General features: G+C 48.7%; 1 protein-coding gene across 1 annotated transcript in view; it reads right to left on the reverse strand.

The window, feature by feature from the left end:
• The window catches only part of RNF216 (ring finger protein 216), a 152,379-nt gene that overhangs the window by 3,556 nt on the left and 133,752 nt on the right, over positions 1 to 15,071 (reverse strand). The window contains exon 15 of the mRNA XM_082671507.1: positions 149 to 218. Within this exon, the coding sequence (XP_082527633.1) occupies positions 149 to 218 (70 nt within the window). The remainder of the gene's footprint in view (positions 1 to 148; positions 219 to 15,071) is intronic.

The following is a 15,071-nucleotide window of genomic DNA, read 5'->3' on the forward strand; positions in this document are numbered from 1 at the left end:
GGTATATAAGTGGGCACCTAAGGGACAGCACTCCCCGGTGGTCCCTGGCTGGGTGGAGTGCCAGGATCCCGATGCAAGCCGGCAGTGGGGTCCCCTCGTCCCCTGTGCACATGGAGTGAGCACAGGGCCTGTCTTGGGGAGCACTTGCCTCCATTCTTTCTTTTCTGTTCCTCTTCGGCCTCCTTCTGGATTTCCTCAATTAGCTTCTCATCATCTTCCTAGGAGAAAGGAAAGAAGATGACAAGCTTGCTCTCAGCCAGCTCCATGCAGCGCTGAGGCCCTCCCGGAATGCGCGGGAGGCCGGCTTGCTGCCGATCAGCAATGGGGCTAAGCCAGAAACCTGCTGCTGACCAGCGAGGTCGTGGGCTTGCATACCACCCATTCCCAGTTCCCCGAGAATCTTCTTCCTTCATCATTAGACGGTGTTCCCATGAGGAAGCCCATCTGAAAGGCTGGGACCAAGGAGCGGGTCTGTGCACTGCAGGTGGCTGTCTGGGGGCTGGGCTGAGAGAGCCTGCTCTGTTCACTCAGCTGTAAGGTAAGAACTTCCCACAGCTCGGAGAGGGCAGACTGATAACCCAAGGGTTTGGTATGGGGGTGAGCTGGAGTGGGCAGGGCCTGAGGAGTTTCAGATCTTGAGTCTACAAACTCTGAGCAAGAAGCGCTCTCTGTAGGGCCCGGAAGTCTTGCTGGCTCCCCGAACTGAGCTGGACAAAAGACTATGCAGGCCTGCTGAGCCCTGAAGCTGGCCTTTAGCTCCTAGACAGTGGTGGGCTGTAGAAGGAGCAGCATCCCGCCAGCAGAACAGTGGCCTGGGCCACAGGGAAGGACACAGCAGTCTAAGAACAACTCCCCTGTAGATCTCCCCATCTCCCCTTCTCAAACTCAGGCTTGGTAGGCCTGCTTCGCTAATAGGCAATTCAGACTTGGATTATCCCAGCCTGGGGACAGAGCCAAGTAGGCGCTCTGGGTACAGGCAGATGTGTGGGCTTCACCAGGGAAACTCAGGGGTCTGTGCCACATACAGTTCCCCCATCTCCACCTGCCCCAGGCACCGTGAACTGGGCTGCTGGCCCGGGACAGACAACCTGAACCATGCCTGTTCTGTGTAATGTCCTGGGGGTTCAACCCACTCCTCAGCGGCCCTGCAAAACGGCTGGGGACTGAAAGGACACTCGCTGGATTGAAAACACCACCAATACGGTGCATGTCTTTGCTGCCAGCCGCAGGGCTGCTGCTGAACCAGCATGGCCACGGAGGGCATGGGACTTAAGTCTACCCGCCACGAGCTGGGGCTCGACAAAGAGCAGAGTTGACACTGCAGCCACGACCTGAGCGTGGCAAGTGCACTGATCAAACTGAGAGACAGGCAGGCGTGTCCTGTTTCCTGGGGTCTTGCAGTAGCTCCTCCAGGAGTTAAGGGCAGTCAAACTGGGAAGAAGTAAGGAGAAGGGCAGTGGTGCCCAGTGTGGGGTGGGGAAGCATAAGCCAAGTTTCAGGACTTCCAGAAGCCTGCTAGAAACGTGTGTTGCCCCAGACGACGCATCAGGCGAGGCCTCTCCACGTGGTCTGGGCTGGAACACTGCCAGTGATAACTCTGGAGTTTTCATGCTGATTGGATGCTCTGGACTGGCTGACGTCACCCGTGGCACTTCTGGGAGGTGAATGGAGGGCCACAGAAGGGAGTGCATGAGCTGGAAAGAACCCCTGGAAAACCTTGGACCAGGGGAGAGCACAGCAGCCTCAGCGTGGAGCTGGGCAATGGGCAGTCTGCAGGCAATGGGCAGTTACTAATGTCATAACCAAGATGGTAACTTGTGATTTCAGACAGTTATGGCCCCTCCCTGATTCTGGAGTCATGAGTGTCGCTCACTCATTGTGTACTGGACACCTACTCTATAAAAACCCTAAGACATGCTCATCCAGCCTCTTTGTGAACACTCCAAATGAGGAAACTTACTACTCTACAGAGTAACCCCTAAGCCAATCAACACTAAGGGCTCCAGTAATGCAGCAGGCTTTGGTGGAGGCAGTCTGAAGCTCTCCATGTGAATGTCAAGATAAATTCTACCACTATCGAGATTAGGAGCTGGCAAACATCTTTATTTTGGTGCCAGTGGCAAGCCTAGGAAAAAAGATTAAAAAAAAAAAAAGAGTAATCTAGAAAAATGGAAAGTAGGAGAGTTGTTGCTCTGCACTGCTCACTGAGTGACCTGGGCAAATTCCTGAACATCTGAGTCTGGGCATCTCATCTGTAAAATGGGCTTTTGTAAGGACCATATGAGCTCAATTGTGTAAAGGACCCAGCACAAAGCAAGTACTCCTCATTAAAGACAGGAAAGTTGTGAAAATGGCAGGAATAAAGATTTCAGAAAGATGAAGTTTCAAGAGAAAGTGGTAAAGATTGGGAGATGCCCTAAGATTTCTCTCAGTGGCTTCTTTATGGTATGAGTGAGGTTTCCTGCCTCTGGTCATTTATTAATTATAACTATTAGTACTACATCACCATCACCCTCACCCCACCCCCACTATCTCATCCCTCTTCTATCACATCACTTAAATGTGGTCATGTCCATCAGTACCCAGAGGGACACCTAAGGCCTCTGATGGCACAGGAAGGCACCTTAGAAACCAGCCATTCTAACTTCCTTCTACCACAGAAAGTAAGGTCCCAGAGCAGGTAAGTTGTTCAAAGTTATGGTTAGTTGGCGGTGGACTAGGCAGTGTCACTCAAATACCTTTCCTGGAGAAAATCCACAGAAAACTACTTTGAAGGTTCCCGGTCCCTGTCGTTTGATTTGAAAATGTGGAGGGTATATGTATGCTTTCATTCAAGAATATGTATCGTGTGTCCAGTATGCATCAGGACCTGAACTGGATGTACAGCTAAGAATAAGGCAGACCTGGTCCCTTCCCTCATGGAGCTTCTATTTTTGTGCTGTGATCACAATTCCAGCTGGCATTCCACTTTGGAATCCTACATGGGCCTAAAGAGTAATTTCACAGCATTAAAGACTAACCTCTGACCCCCACCCCCTCTTTCCCCTCTGACTGTCTTGTGACATTTCTGTCAGAATAAATGAAGAATGAGGGATACTTTCTGAGTAAAGATTCCAGGTCTCTTATAGCACTGTTAAGGGTATGGATGAACAGGGCATCTGACCGATTTTTATCAATACTAAGTTTCCTGTGATAAATCCAAACGCTCCTGGTAAAAGTTCGCCCCTGAATAAATGCAATGTAAGAATTCCCTTAGGCGGGTCTGAGGCACTTGCACAGGCAAGTGTGAGTTGAGCGTCCTGATACGGATCTGCCGGCTCTCTGGAGGACAGAGCAGCCAGGTCCACGAGCTGGCAGAAACTCCCAGGCCGCCACTGAGAGCTCTTCCGGGGTTGGGGGGCGGGAGAAGCCTTAGAGCCTTGAGTTCTTCACCTTTTGAAGAGAGCCACCTGGAGCCTCTTCCCTTCCTTCCTTTGCTCTGATCACTCTCCTGATTTGTTAAGTGGACTCAGGACTATTTGTCCTTAAGCTCTGGCTTTCCCTGGTTAGGCAGTGCTCTTACGGTCTAAATACAGTCTGTATTTCACAAGAAAATGTCAGCACTCAACTATTTTGAGCAGTGATTGTTACCATAAAGAATGAGCGAATTGTTAGTTACACCTAGAATATGGGTTAAGTGTTTCAGATTTCAACTTTCTCCAACTGGTTGGAGTCACAGGACACTATATTTCGAAACTAAGAACTAAAACACTTTTCAATATATTTTTTTAAAGATAAAAATTACATTTTCAGCCAAATATGTTAGACTCTAAGGGGGAAGACTTTTTCTTCATCTGGGGTAGAATTTCCTTCCATAAGCAGTTTCCCTTGAGTATTTAAAATTCCTCAAGTCAAGAGTGAAGGCATGGGCTTCCCTAGTGGCGCAGTGGTTAAGAATCCGCCTGCCAATGCAGGGGACACGAGTTCGAGCCCTGGTCTGGGAAGATCCCACATGCCGTGGAGCAACTAAGCCCACGTGTCACGACTACTGAGCCTGTGTGCCGCACCTACTGAGCCCGTGTGCTACAACTACTGAAGCCTGAGCACCTAGAGCCCGTGCTCTGCAACAAGAGAAGCCACCACAATGAGAAGCCTGCACACCATAACGAAGAGTAGCCCCCGCTCACTGCAACTAGAGAAAGCCTGCGCACAGCAATGAAGACCCAATGCAGCCAAAAATAAATAAATAATTAAAATAAATAAAATTTTAAAAAAAATTTAAAAAAAAGTGAAGGCAGAAGGGCTTCCCTGGTGGCGCAGTGGTTGAGAGTCCGCCTGCCGATGCAGGGGACGTGGGTTCGTGCCCCGGTCTGGGAAGATCCCACATGCCGCGGAGTGGCTGGGCCCGTGAACCATGGCCGCTGAGCCTGCGCGTCCGGAGCCTGTGCTCCGCAACGTGAGAGGCCAGAACAGTGAGGGGCCCGTGTACCGCAAAAAAAAAAAAAAGTGAAGGCAGACTGAACTGTACACTTTAAAAATGGCAAATTTTACTTTACCACAATTTAAAAAGTTAATAATGTTAAAATAAAAAGAGTGAAGGTAGGTTTAGGGTTGATTTTGAGATAACACGTGAGGACTGGTCCCTCATCAGAACACTTCTTGGGTTGGATACGTGATACATGGGGATATTAAGGCTTTTCTAGAGGTGAGTTCCCTTGGGAAACATTCTAGGCATCCCAAGTGTCATCATTCACGGTGAATAAGAACACCTGTGAAAAAGTCTTGCCATTCTGCAAATCTAGGACACACCTAACCTGCTGGAAACAGGGAACAATAGGAGGAATAAAGATGACGAGAGGGCCAGGGGTGTGTGGGCTGGATCACAGAATTAACTGTCCTCCAGCCCCCCTGCAGGGCCTGAGTCACTTACAGGAAATCCCGGCATGCTGGAGCAGCCCCCACCGTAGTGAATTTTATCTTAAAGCAACGCTGGCTTCCTAACAGGCAGGCAGCTGGTGTGATGGGACTCCAGCTTTGGGGTTCCACAGACCTTGGCCTGGGGACCCCTCTACCCAACACGACTTAACCTGGAGGCTAATCATTTCCATAGCAGGTTTACTGTGAGAAGCAAATGATCTCACTTTTTATAAAGTGCCAAGCACAGTGATAGTAATAATGGCTTACTGTGTACCAGCTCCTGTTCTAAGCACCTCACATAGATTTCATAACAACTCCAGGAGTTAGGTACTATTAATTAATCCCCATATTACAAATGAGGAAACTGAGGTTTTTTAAAAATATTTTTTCTGATCAGGGATCGAACCCACGCCCCCTGCATTGGAAGCACGGAGTCTTAACCACTGGACCGCCAGGGAAGTCCCACACATAGTAAGGTTTGAATCCAGGCCTTCTCAAAGCCTGAGCTCTCAAGCACTTAAACCACTAGTTTCTGAATAGAAGCTTCTGGAACAGTATGACTGGAGGGGCCCAGAGTACTCTGCCTGCCCTGAGAACTGTCAGAGGTGACTATTTTTAGGCCCTGCTTTGTTCTAGAAAGAGTGTATCTTGCTCTCTTTGAAATATAAGAGTTCCTTCTCTTTGGGATGGGCAGAACTCTGAAATCTCCTTTCTCCACTGAATAAAAGAAGGGAATAGGGCAAAATAAAACACCTCTACTCAAGGAGATGAACAGCCAGCAGTACAGCAGAGAAGGGGACACTTCCCTGGAAAATTCCCATTTTCCTGGGGTCAGCTCACCCAGAAGTACATGTGCCATCACTTGGAACATCAGGTCTCTGACTGGCCTCCCCAGCACTTGGCCTTTGAGACAAAGCCAGCAGAACCTTCTCACCCAGAGTGGGAGCCGGGAGCTCGGGGAGAAACCAGAAGCCTAAGGTGCAGGCCAGGCTCTATCACTGAGGCCACAGGACTTAACTGGCTCATGGTAACTGAGTCGCCTATCGCTCCTGACCTGGGCGCTGTTCCAGGCCATCTCCAGATGTCCTTGCCTTGTTGACATGTTTTCTCATGAGGCTACCAAGTTACCTGTATACCTTGGAGTCCCATGGAATTTTCTCCTTCTTCCACAAAAAGCCAGAGTTTTGATTCTCACACACATTAAAGCAACCTTGGGAAAAAGAGTTAAACAAAACACAAATAAAAAGGTAATTCCGGGCTTCCCTGGTGGACCAGTGGTTGAGAATCTGCCTGTTAATGCAGGGGACACGGGTTCGAGCCCTGGTCTGGGAGGATCCCACATGCTGCAGAGCAACTAGGCCCGTGAGCCACAACTACTGAGCCTGCGCGTCTGGAGCCTGTGCTCCGCAACAAGAGAGGCCACGATAATGAGAGGCCCGCGCACCGCGATGAAGAGTGGCCCCTGCTTGCCACAACTAGAGAAAGCCCTCGCACAGAAACGAAGACCCACCACAGCAAAAATAAATAAATAAATAAATTAATGAACTCCTACCCCCAACATCTTTTTTTTAAATTTATTATTTATAAATTTATTTTATTTATTTATTTTTGGCTGTGTTGGGTTTTCACTGCTATGCGCGGGCTTTCTCTAGTTGTGTCAAGCAGGGGCTACTCTTTGGTGCGGTGCGCGGGCTTCTCATTGCGGTGGATTTTCTTGTTGCGGAGCATGGGCTTCAGTAGTTGTGGCACATGGGCTCAGTAGTTGTGGCTCACGGGCTCTAGAGCGCAGGCTCAGTAGTTGTGGCACACGGGCTTAGTTGCTCCGCGGCATGTGGGATCTTCCAGGACCAGGGCTCGAACCCGTGTCCCCTGCATTGGCAGGCGGATTCTTAACCACTGCGCCACCGGGGAAGCCCAACATCTTAAAAAAAAAAAAAAAAAAAAGGTAATTCCTGGGGCTTCCCTGGTGGTGCAGTGGTTAAGAATCCGCCTGCCAATGCAGGGGACACGGGTTTGAGCCCTGGTCCTGGAAGATCCCACATGCCGCGGAGCAACTAAGCCCGTGTGCCACAGCTACTGAGCCTGCGCTCTAGAGCCCGTGAGCCACAACTACTGAAGCCTGCACGCCTAGAACCCGTGCTCCACAACAAGAGAAGCCACCTCAATGAGAAGCCCGCACATTGCAACGAAGAGTAGCCCCCGTTCGCCGCAACTAGAGAAAGCCCACGGGCAGCAACGAAGACCCAACGCAGCCAAAAATAAATAAATTTAAAAAAATTAAAAAAAGAAAGAAAAAAGAAAGGTAATTCCTCACCAGAAATAACTCCTAGGAAGATTTTGGCCTAATTTCCATTGGTTGTTTTTGTATCCACATCTCACTTCCAAAATCCCTGAGGTTCCCTTCTAGAAGGCCACACTCTGCACACTCAGGTCCCCACTTCCCTGTGTGTAATGCGCTCGTTCACACACGCCTGCTCTCCAAGTGTCTCTCCCAGCCACAAGGGGCTGGCAGCATTCTACCCACAAGGAAACAGGCTCTGACAAGGCAGTTATGTGTTGAAGGTCACCAAGTAGATGATGAAGAGTGAAATCAGAACCAGGGCAGGGCCAGGCTGCTGCTTCTGGGCTTACAGCCCCCAGGGGAGCCTGGGCAGCTCTGGACTCTGCAGGCAATCAGAGGCCAAAGGCCTTGGGAGCAAGCTATTAGGGGCCCCTCTGACTGCTCTGACCCCAACAAAGTTGGAGGCTAAACGAAGCCCATTTGAGACCTGAGCTCCCCTTCATATCCTGCCTGCCTTGGTCAGTGGGTAACTGAGGGAGGAAGACAACTCTGTCCGGACTCACTGCACTGGACACCTCGACAGGCCCTAGTGAATGTCCACCAAGGGCAACATGCCCACCCCAGCATTCCTCTCCTTGGCCTTTGGCTCGGGGTTTAAGATGGACCCAGTAGGCCTTTTCTGCCCTCTTTCTGGCCCCTCCTCATCTTGGTGAAAACCTTGAAACAGATCCACAGAATATGCATATAAGCAAGTCTCAGACTGAGCATAAGGAAACGCCAGGCTAGAGTAGAAGTGAACCCCACAGACCACCACTGAATGTAATGAGAACTGGGATAGGAACATGTGTAGCACCCACAGTGGGCCAGTGCACCCCAAATGCAGTGCTGAGGACAAAGGATCACAGCAGAGAGTGACATGGAGTCTTGCAGCCCAGCAGATCTGGAAGAATGCTTTATATAAAGAAATGAGGGGTTGCATCTTAACAGTGAGAGGATTTTATTTCCTTTCCCTGAATTCCTCTGAGCTCAGCAAGATACAGAAATGCTGGCCTAACACAGAAGACTCTGACACGCTTACTTCACATGGAGGTGGGTAGGGAGTGAGGCACGGCAAGAGCATGAGGGGGATGGCAGGGGCCCGGCTTCTCCGAAACACCGACTCAGCACGCCAGCTGCCGGCAGGAAGTGAGGGAGAATTCACCAGAGAGGTTTTAATGAAGAAAAACAACCCCAAACCCCAACTCCTTAAAACGTGTCCCTCAACAATGAAGCCCCACAGCTCTGCCCATGGAGCAGGGTCTGGATGGGAGAAAAAGAAGGAAGAGAAACTGCAAGTGGTTAAAGGGAAAAAGAGAAGGTTTCCACCAATCAGATATTGACAACAATCGCCAACCACAGGCTGAAGGTTCCTAAAATAAATGTCTGCGTACTTAGCACACGGCTTGTTCTTGCGAGGCTTTTAAACATCCTTTTGAGCCCGTTTTCTTCAACATTTCTGGACACCAGAGCTGCCAGCCTGCTTGCCTGCTGCCAGCCTCCGGTGACCATGAAGGGAGGGTGATGACTTTTCTTCTCCATTTAACTTTTCCTCCCTGTAAAAAGGTGACTGAGAAGTGCAAGTCAACTGCTGCTTCCCTCCTGCAATTTTGGGGGTGGGGCTGGGGCTGGGATCCAGGTCATGTATGGCCACAGCTGTTGTTAATAAACTTGCAATGATTTCATAAAAGGCTTCCAAAGAGCTGAGGATTTAGTTTCAAATTATTCCCAGATTGGCTGCAGATCGCCGAGCAACACCAGACCCTAACCCCCCCAGCGCCAGCTGTCCCCCTGCAACAGGAAATTGGGGGGAGGAGGGTGCAGCACGGCCCGGAGTGGCACATGCTGTGCAGCTGGGGTCTGGAATGGCCAGGGAGGGGGTGCGGAGGTGGTCTGGATAATGTGTTGGGGAGGAGCAAAGACTGGACGGCTCTCTGCTGGTTTCTGCAACTATCTCCTCGGGTCACAGGGGCCTGGAACGCAAACACCTTTCTGTCTAGAGCTCCCCCCAGGGACCTGGAGGCAGCATGGGGTGTGGCCATGTTGGGACTCCTGTCAGGGTCAAGCACTCAGCCTGGGGCCTGCTGGCATCTGCTGAACATGACACATGCCAACATGCCATGTTTACTGGACTGAGCCATACTGTGGCCCTCCTTGGTACAATCCTCTAGTGACATCTAAACCTGACTGGGGACACTGTCAAGGCCCCTTTCCACCATCTGCAGCTTGCTCAATGGGGAAGGGTCCAGCGAGGGCCTATCCCTTTACGGAGGCCTGCGTGACTCACTGGGTGCAGGGGCCCTGCAGGCAGCTATCGGCAAGCTCCCGTACTTGTGACCTCTTGTTCCAGACAGAGAGTGGAGACTTGGGGAGTGGAAGGAGCTAACAGCTGGCTGAAGACCTGGATTTGTACCCTGGTTTTACCAAGTGACCTGAATCTTGTTTTCTTCATCTGCAGAATGCGAAAGTGGTCCCGCTTCCATGTTGTAACAGAAATAATGGTGTTTAAAACAGTGACTTGAAATAAAATGCTAAGGCCAACTGTGGAAGTTAAGTGATAGGGCAACATGGGTGTTCACTTTACCATCTTCTTCACAGAAGGTAAATTTTAAAAGTTAAGGAAAAAACCCTGAAACTGAAAATTAGTTCCCGAGCTAAACTCTGGAATATCTTTCTGAAGATACTCCCTAAAATGATCTCCACCTTTCCCTCCTCAACCCTGTATCTGAAATACTTTTATTTCCTCTTCCTTTCCCAGGCCACTCAAACAAGGGTCTCAAAGGTGCCCAGTGCCCTCCGTGCCCCTGACCCATCAGGAAGACAGACACTGGTCCAGGCTGGGTGGTGCTGGAGCCAACTAAGGGGAGAAAGCAGAAAGCAGCTTTGTTTAAGATGCTGAGAGAACAGAAGACCTGAGATCAACACATGCCACGTTTTTTTTTTTTAATTTGGCATGCAGGATCTTAGTTCCCAGACCAGGGATTGAACCTGTGCCCTCAGCAGTGAAAGCGCAGAGCTCTAACCACTGGACGGCCACGGAATTCCCCATGCCACCTTTTACTGACCACAATCTTCTGCAAGTTTCTTCATTTGTAAAACTGGGATGATACATTGGCCTTAGAGGACTGTCAAAGAATTAAATATATTAACACATATTAATGTCAGGTTCAATCCACTGCAGGCTTGAGAAAAATAAATAATTCTCTTAACCAAACGGCTAGACGACAATGGTGCCAAATTGTAAACTGGCTGTTAAAGCCCTAGGGTTTTATTTGAACTGAACATGCTTCAAATTCTTATATTTAAAAAACAAAGAAGTTGTAGAAAACAATTCCGTGCAGTTTCTGGTAGCCAAAACCCAAGATAAATACTGACTTTGTTTTGTATTAAAGAGAAAATGCTCTTACGAATTTTGCCCCACTTCTAGAATCCGGACTGCCAGATGACTGCTCTGAACATGGCTTCTAACAGTTAAGATGTAACTTGTTAACCCCCTTAAGTTACCACTCACGGACAAGAAAAAAGTCAGCACATACGGGTCCAGTAAAGTCCCGGGGTAACCATTCCCCCACTGCAAAATGATGTTTGTTCATTTATGTGTTGTGATTTGGCTGTGCATTCTGACCCCTAAGCTAGAAAACTGTGGTTTGTTGTGACTGGTTTGCTTCTGTTTTTTTTTTTTCCTTCTTAAAAAGACATCTTGTTTTTACAAGACTCTTGGTTGAATGTTTTGAGCTTATTTCTGACAACTAACAGATAACTGACAGCTTTCTAATATGCAGTTAGTTCAGTTCCCAAGCAATCTCTAGTCATTAAGGATGAAAACTCAACTTCTCTCCAAACCATGAAGGGATAACTCCCTCATGGACAAATGAGAGATTCTTCCTGGCCTTGCCGGTTAATTAAGCCAGAGAAAAGGCTGGATGACAGGGCATGCTTTGTTTCCCTGAACTTCTGAATGGCTTTGTGTTCCCAGAAGCCCCAACAGATGCTGGGTTGGAATTCAATCGGTCTCCTGGTGAGAATCAAGGAAACGGGGCTGATCCCAGTTTTGATGGGAACGGGACAAATGGAACAAAATCTCTGGCTGTGGCTACCAGAGGAAATCGGAGGGATTTGTATTTGCCTGACCTTCCTTTCGAACTTTATTTTGAGCAAGTACAGAACCTTTCTCAGGGTAGAAGACGACAATTCAACATGAAAATGAGGGGCAGTTGCATGCTATGGCACCGAAACAAGGTAACAGAACACGAGAAACGTTTATAATCAATTCCATGTGTGGGAAGAAAAGGGAGGTGGCAGGAGAAGAACAAGAGAGAGCAGAAAGGAAAATGGGGCTGAGAAGAAACCAGACTGCCTGCCGCACACCCTGCCACACGTGGTAACTCCCACGCTGCTCTCTGCTTCTAGAGAGGAAAGCAGGCTGAGGAATGCTTCTTAGGAGCACCGCTGAAGAAATGGACGCTATTTCTTCACCAAGTTCCTAGAGATGCTCAGGCCCCCAGTTTGCTCGCTGGATGGGACTGAGGAACCGAGTCTGTGGAACTGCCAGGGCCTGGGAAGTTTTGTCACAAAATGCAGTGTGGGTTACCTTGGAGAGCACTTCCCACTGTGGGCCACACCTCCCTCCACTCAACCAGCAACAGAAGGATGACTGTTTATTCCAAAGTCACCCCTTTCTTTCAATTATTTCCTCAGTGGTAGGAGGGCAGGCTCGCTAAGGGTTTTACTGGGTCACGGAGCTGTGGGATAAGAGCAATTTCTGGGTCCCTCAGCCCAGTTTTCCACCCAGGAGGAGACTGTTCCTGACATGCAGATGCCGGGTTTTCACAGAGGACTCAGTGTTTAACAAAACTGTGGGGGGTTCTGAGGATTAGGATTAGGCCACCAGCTTGGCCTGCTGTGGCTTTCAACAGGGGCCAGCCTGTGACCCTGACACCTTTTCTTATCAGGCATATTGGAGGTGTTCTATATGAGGGAAAAAGATTGGTGGCTTACAAGACTTTTATCTTTGACTTACAAAGTTTTTTAGATTTGGATTAATGATCAATCTTTAAAAATTGGGAGATTTCACATTAAAATACAGATTTCCAACCTCTCTGGAAAATCTGAAGCCGTGGTAACTCTGAGCACAGTCCCATCTAGCAACAGACTATGGGGGCTTAGGCCAAGTCACTCGTGTACTCAGAGCCTGCAACAGCTCCCAGCACACTCAGTGAGACCCACGGCCTGCTTCTGTGCCCACCTCTCTCACCTCCCTCCCCTCGTTCACCACCTGCAAGCCACACCAGCCTTCTTTCTGTTCCACGAATAGGCCGAATCTGTTTTATTTCTTTGGCCGGCCTTGCTCCTCCTTTGCATGCAGGTTTCGCTGTAAATGCTGCCTCTCAGAGAGGCCTGCAGAGATGACTCCCCCCTCCGGCTCCTGTCATTCTCCACTGCATCATTCTTACTGCTCCTACACAGTACCAACCACATGAAGTACCTCTGTTTTAAACTTAATAGACTGTAAACGCCAAGAAAACTAGTCCTGGCAACACTGAATAGTTACAAACAAAGAATGGATGAATCTATAATTTCTCCAGTGATTTGAATGATATTTTTGTCACATATTAAATTCTTATGGGACTGTTCCTGGTCTCTACCTTGTCCCCTTGATCTATCTGTCTATTCTTGCATTAGTCTGCGTGATTTTTTTTTTTTTTTTTTTTTTGCGGTACGCGGGCCTCTCACTGCTGCGGCCTCTCCCGTTGCGGAGCACAGGCTCTGGACGCGCAGGCTCAGCGGCCATGGCTCACGGGCCCAGCCGCTCCGCGGCATGTGGGATCTTCCCGGACCGGGGCACGAACCCGTGTCCCCTGCATCGGCAGGTGGACTCTCAACTACTGCACCACCAGGGAAGCCCAAGTCTACGTGATTTTGATTTGTGTAGCTTCACAGTAAAAATTAGTCTCACTTTCAAAATTACAGGTAATTTTTCAAGAAAAAAAAATCCGACTGAATTTAAACGGGAATTGCAGTAAACTTGTAGATTACTTTGGATATAAGTAATCTCTCTGTAATACCAAGTCTCCCCTTTGAGGGACAAGGCGCTTCTCCACTATCCAGGTCATCCTCACTTGCCCCAGTGAAAGCTGACTCGTCAATGGCTATCCCCAGGCCTCCGCAGGCTATGGTGCAGCTTCCTTGCTAGCTCCAAGTTGGCAGGGTATCTATTCACTGTTATGCTCAATTGTTTTTTGGTAGAACAAGTCTTCTCACATACTACATTGCCATCCTTACAGAGCAACTTACAACTGACTAGCAAACTTAAAAATCATTGGGACTTCCCTGGTGGCACAGTGGTTAAGAATCTGTCTGCCAATGCAGGGGACACGGGTTTGGGCCCTGGTCCGGAAGATCCCACATGCCGCAGAGCAACTAAGCCCACGTGCCACAACTACTGAGCCTGTGCTCTAGAGCCTGCAACCCAAAACTACTGAGCCCGCGTGCCAAGAGCCCGTGCTCCGCAACAAGAGAAGCCACCGCAATGAGAAGCCTGTGTGCTGCAACAAAGAGTAGCCCCTGCTCGCTGCATCTAGAGATAGCTTGAGCACAGCAACGAAGACCCAACAAGCCAATAAATAAATAAATAAATAAATGAAACTTATTGTTATTATATACATAAAAAAAAAAAAACAAAGCACATTTCTCCACATGTTCAAGTCTCTTCACGTCCTTCAATACGGTTTTATAGTTTTCTTCATACTTCTTGTTAAAGTTCATTTCCTGGGTATTTCACGATTTATATAGCTACTGTGAATGGCATTCTGTATATCTATTTTGTATCTAGCTATCTTTCACTGCTTCTGATGCCTTTTCAGTTGATTATTTTGTCTTTTCTCAGGTTTAAAACGGTAGGTTTACCTTTTTTTTTCCTCTTTTTTTGGGGGGGCTGTGCTAGGTCTTCCTTGCTGCGCACGGGCTTTCTCTAGCTGTGGTGAGCGGGGGCAACTCTTCGTTGCAGAGTGTGGGCTTCTCATTGCGGCGGCTTTTCTTTTTGTGGAGCATGGGCTCTAGGCGCGTGGGCTTCAGCAGTTGCAGCGTGTGGGCTCAGCAGCTGCGGCTCATGGGCTCTGGAGTACAGGCTCAGTAGTTGTGGCACATGGGCTTAGTTGCTCCGTGGCATGTGGGATCTTCCCAGACCAGGGACAGAACCTGTGTCTCCTGCACTGGCAGGTGGATTCTTAACCACTGCACCACCAGGGAAGTCCTGCTTTTCTTCTTTACATATAAAAGTGCTTAGGGGCTTCCCTGGTGGCGCAGTGGTTGAGAGTCCGCCTGCCGATGCAGGGGACGCGGGTTCGTGCCCCGGCCTGGGAGGGTCCCACGTGCCGCGGAGCGGCTGGGCCCGTGGGCCATGGCCGCTGAGCCTGCGCATCCGGAGCCGGGAGAGGCCACAACAGTGAGAGGCCCGCGTACCGCAAAAAAAAAAAAGTGCTTAGAACTTTTTATTGGACACACAGTGGGTGTTCAATAAGCATTAGTGATCATCTTCTCCAATATCTATATTTTTCATCTTATTCTCTCAGCTAACTGCATTGAATAGCACAAATAATGGTGATAGTCTTATATATGACTTTTGGGGAATGTTTCTATGTATTTCATTATTAAATACATGCTAATGACTGTTTTGAAACATGGGGCTTATAAAATATATTAATTATATATTAATTATAAATTATATTAATTATATTATAGTATCCTTCTAATACTACTGTTAAAGCTTAAATCAAGAACGGATACAGTCATCCCTAGATATCCACAGGGGGTTGGTTCCAGGACCCCCATGGACACCAAAACCAGTGTTGCTCAAGTC

The sequence above is a fragment of the Grampus griseus genome, assembly GCF_964374135.1.
Source record: "Grampus griseus genome assembly, chromosome: 14".
NCBI lineage: Eukaryota > Metazoa > Chordata > Mammalia > Artiodactyla > Delphinidae > Grampus > Grampus griseus.